General features: G+C 35.8%; 1 protein-coding gene across 1 annotated transcript in view; it reads left to right on the top strand.

Annotated features, from left to right (window-relative positions):
• The window catches only part of FAM98B (family with sequence similarity 98, member B), a gene marked incomplete at its 5' end in the record, with an annotated part of 14297 nt that overhangs the window by 2722 nt on the left and 706 nt on the right, over nt 1–10869 (top strand). The window contains 4 exons of the mRNA XM_009706812.1: nt 6092–6172; nt 6564–6680; nt 9065–9232; nt 10672–10867. Coding sequence (XP_009705114.1) covers nt 6092–6172; nt 6564–6680; nt 9065–9232; nt 10672–10867 — 562 coding nt within the window. The remainder of the gene's footprint in view (nt 1–6091; nt 6173–6563; nt 6681–9064; nt 9233–10671; nt 10868–10869) is intronic.

Genomic DNA, 10869 nt, shown 5'->3' with positions numbered 1-10869 from the left:
TCCCCCTTTAAGAGTTACGGGAGGTACATGGAGTGAATCCCTCTCTGCTGCTGAGTCTGAACTTAGTAATTTTACATCATTATGCTGCTTTTTTCTTCCTCCTTCTCATCGACCAGTGGGCAGTTGAACATTCAGAGGTTTTGAGGAAAGGACCTGTTACTTACATGGTTTTCTTACATCTGTATGTCTTTAATGTGACAAGACAAAACCTTTAATAGATGCATTTATAAAAAGCAGTATCCAGGTGATGGTGAAAATGCCTATGCCTGCACTGTTAACTGTGCTTGATCTATTTAGTTCTAATGAAATCTTTATATCCAGTCTTTCCTTTAAATATTTTTGAAAGGATGAAGAAACAATTCTAGCATTGTTTTCTGAGGATTAAAATGTCGGAGTTCCAGCTAATAACTGATTGATTGAAACTTGCCTAGTACTGTTGATCTCCATCTGTGGGTGTTAGCTGTGTTTACATCCATGTGTGTAGGCTGCAGCCATGGGCAGTGGCCTTCCTTGCTCACTTCCTTGCTTCATTTCTGGGGTACAGATTTAGTTTCATCCCATGTTAAAGGGGTAGGACACTAGTTCTGCAATTGCAGGACAGCAAGACCAGACCTGGTGGGCCGGTTCCTTTATGCACACATAGAGAGTCTAGAAAATTTTCTTTGAATTATTAGACTCCTGGTATCTGCCACCTTTTACAAAGTCCAAGATTTCCTTTGAGATAGGATCACATGCTTGAATTGGTGTGTAGGGTGTTACTGCTCCAGTTTATGTAACTGTAACAGTTTCATAAGTACTAAGATAAGCAGAATCTTCTTTTTTTGTAATAATGCTGCCTGGGCTATTTTGCAATGGTTTTCAAGTCTGTCAATTCCACAGTGGATATACCACTTGTACTCACTTCAGAGTGTAGAAAGGTGACAAAACTAGTTTGTTCATCTTCTGTGACTCCAAATTAATAGTGTAATTTGTTGTCTGCATGTTTCATCCCTTCCTACCTCTCAGGAGACTTTTGTAGATTTCTACTGTATGTTTCCTTGTGCTTCATCCTGTACTTTAATATAGGACAGATTCAGAGTTATTTTGATACGGTACAGAGTTAGACACCTACATTTGTAGATGTAGCTGCATTAGAATGGTGATACCATCAATTGGAATTCATTGGCTTTGTAAACATATTTTTCAGAGTGCCATTTGTTACTTTTTTTTTTTAGATTCTTGGAAAAATTCACTTGAAATGATCAATTTCTTCAAAATATTTGGTTGCTTTTGATTTGATTAGGTTCTGTGTAAAATTGCACTGTTGATTTTTAGTATTATATCACTTGTAATAGGAACTTGCATACTAATCTAGTATTTTTATTGAATTTGCAAATGTATCTGCAGGATTTCAACATGTCTGCTCTTTGTCTAGCATCTTCAGCATTGTCAGTAGCTGTGCAATAGTTCTGAGCATAGTTTGACTGTGCAGCAGCAATCTACTAAAGGGACAGATCACACATTGTATTTTGGTATGGACCGTTAGAACATTCATTGTTTGTAATAATTTTTCAGTTTATTTAAAAGACGTGTAAAATCAGGATTGTTTTCTTCATTCAAATTACAAGTTTTATAGTAGCTCAGACTTTGAATATGCAGTCATAGGAAGTACCTTTTAAGTTTGCATCTCCTGTAATAAACTGAGGTAGTGGTTGTCAACATAGACAAGAAAATGTGAGAGATGAATTGACAGTATTACAGCCTCCTACCACTAAATATATATATATTTTTTTCTACAGCACTGAAAAACTTATAGTAATTTTTTAGCTGTTTTTTTTTTTTAAGATGCTGTTCCCTTGTAAAGTATATTTGCAAAGGGTAACTCTGGGAGGCATTCTGAAATTTAGTACCAAAACCCCCATAAATTCTAAGTGAACATTGTTCAAAGATTCAGAAAAGTTTATGCCAGTGTTGTGCTTTGTAACTCATACTCACATCTGGCTTTTTTCCAGTCAAGGTAGCGTGAATGTCACACCTAATTACAAAGTGACATTCTAATACTGTTTATTTGAAAGACTTCTTAATAAGATTTTATTCAAGGGACTTCTAAATTTTTTTGCCCACATTATTTGTTTTCTAATATGTGAAAAGTAGTCCCGTAATAATAATAGAGAATGGAAAGAAACTATAGAGGGTTACTGACGAAATTAAATAAAAACTAAGCTAAAATAACATTGAAGTGAAATATGAGAAGAATGTCTTTAAAAATATTTGGGAATACTTCCTAGAATTTATTCATATTTAAGCTAGTGTGTTGGTTTTAACTGTTAGTGTTTAATAATTGTACAGATACAATTGTGCCTATACATTAAGTATTAATATGGTTGCAGAGAACAAGACAAAAGAGTTGTCCTATTCACCAGACATAAAGGTCAAACAAAAATGTCTTTAAAGTTAGATAAATATTGAAATCAAAATGATCTGCAGGTAAATGGAAGAGAGGCAGAGGATGGGTTAAAAATACTTTGTGTTTAAGATTTTGGGTGATCTTTCTGCAATTGTGCAGTACACCTTATGACTAATTAAGACAATGTTCCTTCCTTAAAGTGTTGATAGTTTAACTTAAATTAATAAAATGACACCTCTCTCCAGGTCAGGCTTTTTCAAAATCTTAGAAACCCTGGAAGTGCATGCATATATGATGTTTATCAGTGCAAACGGTGTTAAACATACAAATTACTGCTCTGTTTTGGCAGAGGGTAAAGATAATTAATAAATATATGGAACATGGTAGTGAATTGTGAGCTAAAGTTTTTTTTTTTAAAGGAGTATAGACTTACAAAACAGGTGAGAAATGTCACATTCAATACATAAAGATATACTTTATTTGGAAACAATAGAAAAACTGTATATTTTTATACAGCAGATTTTGAAGTCAATATTTTTGTCTCAAATCCAATAGCTGATTTGTTTTTAAACTATTTTTAGAGACTGCGAACTTCCAAAGCAATCTCATAAATATTTACTGTTACCAAGTTCATTGATTACACAGTATGTTGAATAGTCAAAATATATTCTTCTCCATCTAGCTTTTAATTAATTGGTTTGCTTTTTACAGCTGAGTGCATGAGAACTTTAGAATGATTTGGCTGTTACAATTTGTTTCACATTTCTATGAGTATGTTTTCACTGCTCTTTTATCTGGGCACTGCTTTTGGTATTGTTCCCACTTACACATACAGACTTCTTTCTGGGTTGCAGTGGTGGGTTTTCTTAAAGTCTTGCTTATCCTTCTTAGGGCAACTGTCGTGGTTAGGAATGTGGTTTGTAGCGTAGATTCTCACATCGGTTGTATTCTTGTCCTCTGGCAGACAGGTGTATGTCAAAGCTCTTGTGCTCATAGCCCTGTCATCAGTCAAGGCTGGACAATGTATTCTGCCACTGTAAGGCAGCTGAGCTTATTTCACCATTATAGTTGGAGGGTATGCCCTCAGACTCCTGCTGATGGGAGTGAGGGAGTAAAGTGGAGATTCAGTAACCTGGGTATGACTTTACAGCGTGTCACAACCATGAATGTAGACCAGTTCATCAGTGAAAAGATTCTTCCTTAAATGCTACTTGATTAATAAACCTGGCACTGGATAAAATTACATAGGTGTTCTCTTTAACTTGGAAAGAAAAGGTTGCAGAAATCTGGGGGCAGTTTCCCAGACAGTAAAGGATTGTTTCATTTAGCTGCTCTTGTTTCTTCTAGTTCTGATTTTCACTGATTCTCTTCCTTAATTGTTCTCTCTTAAACTTCCCCTCATTTCTCAGTTTATGGAAATCAGTACACAGTGCTGGGTTAGGTCTTTTAATTGTGATTGACTTGTGATGGCAGAATGTATGGGTTTTGTATGTGGAGCCCAGTGTTGTATTTACCTCTTAGCTGCCCTTGCAGCTGCAAACTTGCAATAATTCTAATCTCTAGATAGGATTCAGAATCACTGGTTTCCAGATCTTCCTTTACATTATAGCTATAAATTACACTGAGCATTTGTTTTGGTTTTGTTGTTTCTTTCCAGCAGCTAGTCTCATTTCGATAGACTCTCTTCCTTTTGACTCATGAGAACCTTTGAGGTTATATTTCTGACCTTAATGGTGTATGGATAGACAATTCTTGCCTCATAGAATTTTTAATTCATCTGCTGTTTATTCCTTCTTCTATACTAATCACTGATTTCTTAATCTCTTGCTGTCATGGTGATCTTACTATATTTTTTATTATTAACTTTAGTGTTTGATTCTTCAGACATTTGTTTAAATTCAAGCATAGTTTGTGCTTAGGGACATTTGAATTTTGAAGTATATTATGAGAGGCATCATGTACTTGCTTCGATAAAATCAAAACAAATTGGCTACATTTAGAAGACAGACAAATCAGACAGCCGTGGAGGGCTTTTTGTAAAGCAAATAAAGGTTGCAAAGAAGCAAGAATTGGCAGAGAAAGAGGAGTGTAGGGATCAGTAGGGTACATGGAACTGAACTGCACCCCTTATTGTAACCGCCTTTTTGATATGGATGGAGTATAATAGGAGGGAATATTACAGCGACTAGATGGCCACTTTTCAGATACTACTAGATTGTCTTTCTACTGGAGTCAAAACACTGTTTTCACTGCACAGGATTTTTTTACTTCAGACTTTTTCGGGGAGTATTGTGGTTTTTAATTTGCCACAGTCCTGCCAGTGATCTAAAAAGAACAAAATATACAGCTTGATTTTCAACACAAAATTTGAGATCAGAATCTTTCCAGTTCTTCAGATTATATTCTTCAGATTATATTCTTCAGATTATACACAAAAAAAGGAAAAGGAGGTAATTATACAAAACCCCTGAAATATGAGAGTGAATTTATCAAGTATTCCTTTTCAAGTAGCTTTCTTTAATCCATTAGCTAGGTGCTCTAGAATTTTATTTCTGTCTTCTAGAGGGTTTTTTTCATAGTGATCACTGGAGATGATATTTCTATAATATGTAGAGCTTAAAACTCTGACAAGATGAACTAAGATAATACTGGAGGAGTGAGCTTTGAACTGTACCTCTATGATAAATTTAATGTAAATGCCTGTGTGCCTACTAGAAGTCTTATAATCCTTGCAAATGTGTCTAATGCCTGTCCTCAGCTACAGGTTTTACCGTAGATCATGCACTACCTTAATACTTCCTTGTGACATGTGAAAGAAAATTAACTCTAGTTTTAGTCTTGTTTGACTTGGTTCCCTGTAATTATTTACAAAAGCAAATGAAGATGTACTTCTCCCCATCAGACTGTGTGCAAAACTTGCAGGAACAATAATACGCATGCAGTCTATTCCAGCTGAAAAATCAGTTGGCTGGAAAGTTATGTGCGAGTCTTGTGGGCATTCATCGTAACAGTTTTAAAAGAGCTGTGCCAAAGGAAGTTCCTTCAAGAAGAGGAGGTAGAGATTTCTTGGGATAAGAGAGGAGAATGCAGTGGAATTTGGAAGGCAGAAAGAGAGAGCAGACTTTATCACTGATGATTGAGAGCAAAAGGTACTGGGAGAAGTATAAGCAAGGCTGATTTGGAGTGAATGCAGAAGTCTTTAAACATAATGTTGAATGGAACCAATTGTACGATTGGAAGAAAATTAGTGAGAGAGAATGACCACATATCGATCTTGTCTCCTGCCTTTCTTACTAGCACCCATCACCAGATTTTTGTAGCCAAGTCTAGTGTTTGGCAGCAGAACTCCTAACTTCCAATTACTACATTTCCTTAGTTGTAGTCACAATGCTTAGTAATAAGTAAAATGAGTAATTGAACTAGTCCTACTGCCTATATGCACTTGCCATACGGATACTGTTCTGTTTATAATTGGGAGGAGAAGTGGTGTGCTGTTACAATTGGGAGGAGGAGTGTAGTGAAAGTATTCAGGAGTCTTCTTTTTGTAATGGATGATAAGCCTGAAGATGCGTATGTGGTTTTACAAGTCTGCTAAAACAAATGTGCAATGATCTTAGGAGTAACAAATTGTGATTGCAGCAAATTGTGCTGAAATAAATGTAAATATCATTTGTGTTCTGAGAAGAAGTATGTGTTTTGTTTCAGATAAAGGACATTCTCTCAAAAGTTCAAAATAACCATGTGGGGAAATCACTGCTAACAAAACCTCTGAATTCTGACCAAGTGGTAAAAAAAAGTCTCTCCATTTCTTTTCTGTATTTAACAGGATGGTCAAAATTAATACGTACAGCTTCATCTAACTTTGTCCATTTTACAGTCACTGTTGTATTGCTAAATATTAATACTAAAGTTCAGTTGCTAAATACTAACAGTGCTAATCAGATACTTCCAGAATTAATGTTATAAAACAGACTTTGTGTTGATTCGTCCACTTACTAACTTTAAAAATATTTTGTATATACATACTACTGTGGCACTACACAGATGCACCCCTTTTGTGTAGTTTATAGTGGTCACCAGGGGATAGACATCTTAGTTGTTGAATGGGATTAACTTTAAATTGACTTCTATAACTTTATAGATTTGAATGTTTGGATTTTTTATTGTAACACTGCAGGAAAGATTGGAGAAAATCAATGATGCTCTTCGAAGTGAGTACGAATGTCGCCGACGTATGTTAATGAAGAGGCTGGATGTGACAGTACAGTCTTTTGGCTGGTCTGATAAAGCAAAGGTAAGCTTGACATATTTTTTGCTTCCTGTAGGTGGGAGTCTGCTACAGTTCCCCAGGTCTTCCTAGCAAATATACATACCGTGTAAATACACTTCTGTTACTGTTGTCTTTCCAACCAGTTTCTCATCTGAGGTTGTAACATCCAAGACCTAGATATTGAGGAAGGGGAAGGATTTGACCAGATGGCAAAGTCCATCGTTTGTGACTGTTTATAGCTTCACAGTTATGAATTCTAGCATCCTCTGTTGGAGTTTCTCACTTTAGTAAGTTCACATCTCCCCTTTTTCTTTCCTATATCCACCTTCCTCCAACCAAGTAAACTAGGGGGGAACCTCAGCGTTTCTCATGCATATGCAAGAGGAAGACAAGCACTGGGCCTTAACATAGGTTGAGTGCCAAAGAGTGACTACCACTAAAAGTCAGTGAGATTACAGTGACTGCTACCTATCTTATATTCTGAATAAACAGATGGTCAATTGCACAGGTTATTTGAATAACAGCTTGTATGAGAAAAGCACACAATTACTTGTAATCCTTCAGGTGGTTAAAAATTCCAAACCACTCCTGTGGGTTTTCTCTGCTGGTATCATTTTAGTTGTGATAATTTCATTTGTACTATTCCTAGCACTGTGTGTATTAAAAAATAGTCATCGTTTAACCAGTCTGGTGTTTCTGAGCTAGGAATATATGTTGTTTCTATCCAACAGAGTAGGGAGATAAGATACAAAAAGTTTGTAATTTGATGAATACACATGTAGGAAGCTGGAGGCAGATGTTTTTGCTCATGAGCTGCAAGATCAGGTTTCCTTCCAAAGGTTTGTGTAGAAAGCTTAAGATGGATGAGTCTCAAAACTTCGCAAGCTTACTGGAAGTGTGAAATGTTACAGGTCTTTCTGGTGTCACAATTTGTCATTGACACATGCAGACAGGAATTGGTTTCATGAAGCTCACTAAGCATCACTGTAAGGCATGAGTCTAGATGCTTGCTGTGCTGCTTTGGAATGGATCACTATTTAATTTCTGCTGTGAATATTTTTATGCTGCAAGAAAGGAAAAGGAGAGCATTTAGCTCGCAGAAACCAGGAGATGTCCCTATGTTTATAACTTCCTTGTAGCTGTACCAATACAACTATGTATTTTCAAATTTAAATTATACTTCTAAAATGTAGTTGATGCTAACTCATGACTAACTTAAACAGACTAAAATTTTAAGTCACTTGATAGTATTCCATTCAAACGACGTGAAAAACAATGAATGCCCTTTCACAATAGAACAATAGTTTAAAGAGATTTTTAATGATGATGAAGTAGTAAGATGATTCATTTTCCTATAAGACTGTTGATGTGAAACAGTATGCAGTTACAGAAATAACTAGACTACATATTAATTCAAAATTGCATATGACTTTTAATCTTTTTTCCACATTTCTCTTGTAGAAATATTTGTTTATAACTTCTCCAAGAAGGTTTTGGGCATTGAAAATGTTTTGGAATTGATATAATTTAGATAGTATTTTTTTTAAGCAGAGGCAAATTGTTGTCCTTTTTTAATTTATTTGTTAGCTTGCCTTTTTTCCCCACTATTAAATAAGTATTGATATCTTTCTCTGATTTTGATGGTGTGGCATTTTTTGTGTGTGTTTGTTTTTTGTTTTTTTTAAAAGTTCAGTTCCCAAGAGGGGTAGGTTTGCAGACTGAAATAGATCCATAAATGGTGTAGTAGTTGCCTAGCAAAAGTGTCATGTAAAGGAATAGCACCTGTTGTCCGGTCCATCCAAGATCAATTTTTTTTTTATTCTGAAGATCATTCTAGATGTTTCCAGAGAGTGTATTTATTTTTCATTTTTGTTCAAGAAATGAAACATCAAAGTGTGTTTGGACAAAATCTTTTCTCCCCTTCTCAGTCTCACTTTTTCATGGCTTGTACAAGTGTTTTGCTGTGTTGATACATTTTAATTTTTTTTTCCACAACTTGACCTTACTTTGAAGCCCCTCTGTTTTCATCATATTTAGAAGTGGTCTGTTAAATATGGCTGTGTAAAGCTTTTGAGAGAGAAGTTTGGACTCTTAAATTTTAGTCTTTAGATACGTTGGAAAACATCAAAGAATCTGTTTGATGCCAGTGGATAGGAGAGTTTCTTTTGTAATGGTATTAAGTTTCAGCATCAATTAAACATAATCAGCAGTATTTTTTGTACAACAGCTCCATCAACATGAAGAGAATTGGTAACAACTGGCACTATACTTTATCAGATAGCCTAGATTTTCAGACGTTATACCCTGTGTTCAAATTGAAACTTACTGAGACTAATACATGGTTTATGGTAAGTGCATGTGTGTGTTCTATGCCTAGCAAGTAAGTTGTGTTTGATTTTATCATTTAGGTAAAAACAGATGACATAGCACGAATCTATCAGCCCAAGCGCTATGCATTATCTCCAAAGTCAACTATTACATTAGCTCACCTTCTTGCTGCTCGAGAAGATTTATCGAAGATCATAAGAACAAGCAGTGGATCAACACGGGAAAATACAGTCTGTGCAATCAACAAGGTATATTTTTTCTTTCTGAGATGTGATAAAAGGACATGGGATTTTACAGACCTATCCAAAGTAATTCTGGAATTATAGTCTTTGCTTAATATTTTAATTTCTTTTTGTAAGATACTTGGTGCTTTGAGAAAGGAGGGTTTGCAGCATTCCAGTAGACATTGCAGCAACTTCTTTTTTATCTTACTACATAGTCAGTTATGCAACAGGATGAAACGGCAGTCTAGATGAGAAGGAACAGTGGCGGGGGTTGGGGGGTGTAAATAACCTCCTGAGTTCATTTGGCTCCTATTCCTGGGCTACCTGTTGCCAGGATTGTCTTGCTCAGTTTGTAAAACAGCGTCTTTAGTTTATCAGTATATTAAAATATCACAAAAGTTTCTGCAGAAGTGTCATTTTGCTGCAAAGTGAAATTATTTGGTTTGGCTACAGTAGTAAAACAACATTGTACCACTTTCTTGAGTATGATAAAAGCTGAAGCTTGCGAGTAATGACATTAGTTTCACCATTCAAATGGTGACTAAGCCTGTTTTTATTAATCCTTTATTTATAGATGAAGTTTTGTGCCTCATTTAGATACCCTTTAGTATGTTTTGATCCCAGAGATTCTGAAATTTCTTAATTATTGTAGGATCTCAGAGAAAATTTTTTTTTTTTTTCCTTGAGAGGACTTTAATTGGAGTGCCTGGGACTGACCAGAGAATGTTAACATTCATCACACCAAGAGTTTAGGAAATAGGAAAACAAGAACAAAAAGACCTACTTGAATACCTCTTCTTCAACTTAATGCATGTGTAACTTTGTCCAGTATAGTCTCCCTTTTAGTACACTAAGTAATATCCACCAAAGTCAAGATCGCTTTTTTCTTTTCTTGAAAGTTTTACTGCAGCATGTTATGTTTTTTGTCCATTCCGCTCTCTACCAAGTATCAGTAGTTTCTAATCTAAGGCAAACTTACTTTCCTTTTAGAGTTGCACATCAGTTTGCCAATTTGTTTTTTGCCAGCTGATTAGGTTTGAACTTGAACTTTGAAATTTAAGTAGAAGAGCTGCATCATAAGCAGTCTTTTCTATATGAATATATATTTATATATTCATGTATGTTATATATGAATTATGTATATTGCTTATTGTAATACTAATACTTCACATGTGTGTAGTTCTCTTCATAAAGATTTCACAAAAGAATTTTTGAGCTAGCTAGCTGCGATTATTTCAGTTCTACAGGCGCAAAATTGGATCACTTTCAGAGTTATGTTGTGTTGTGGCAAGTTACAAGAACAGGAAGTGGGGATTCTGCTGTCAAGCTCAACACCGAGGGGACCATATTTCCTGTAAAGAGCAGACAGTATGTCTTTGTCCACAGGAGAAGAATCCTGTGTCCCTTCAAGTTATTATTACTATTTTTTTTTTAAACTAAAAATGGCCTATATTTCCCTATAGGTTCTGATGGGGAGAGTACCTGACCGTGGAGGCAGACCAACAGAGATTGAACCACCTCCTCCTGAAATGCCTCCTTGGCAAAAAAGACAAGAAGGTGGTGGAAGAGGTGGCTGGGGAGGTGGGGGCAGTGGTGGAAGGGGCAACTGGGGGGGTGGAGGGGGTAGAGGAGGAGGAGGTGGTGGCGGCGGTTTTGGAGGT

The sequence above is a fragment of the Cariama cristata genome, unplaced genomic scaffold (assembly GCF_000690535.1).
Source record: "Cariama cristata isolate BGI_N322 unplaced genomic scaffold, ASM69053v1 scaffold40218, whole genome shotgun sequence".
Lineage (NCBI taxonomy): Eukaryota > Metazoa > Chordata > Aves > Cariamiformes > Cariamidae > Cariama > Cariama cristata.
This window is presented reverse-complemented; position numbering and strand designations above follow the sequence as displayed.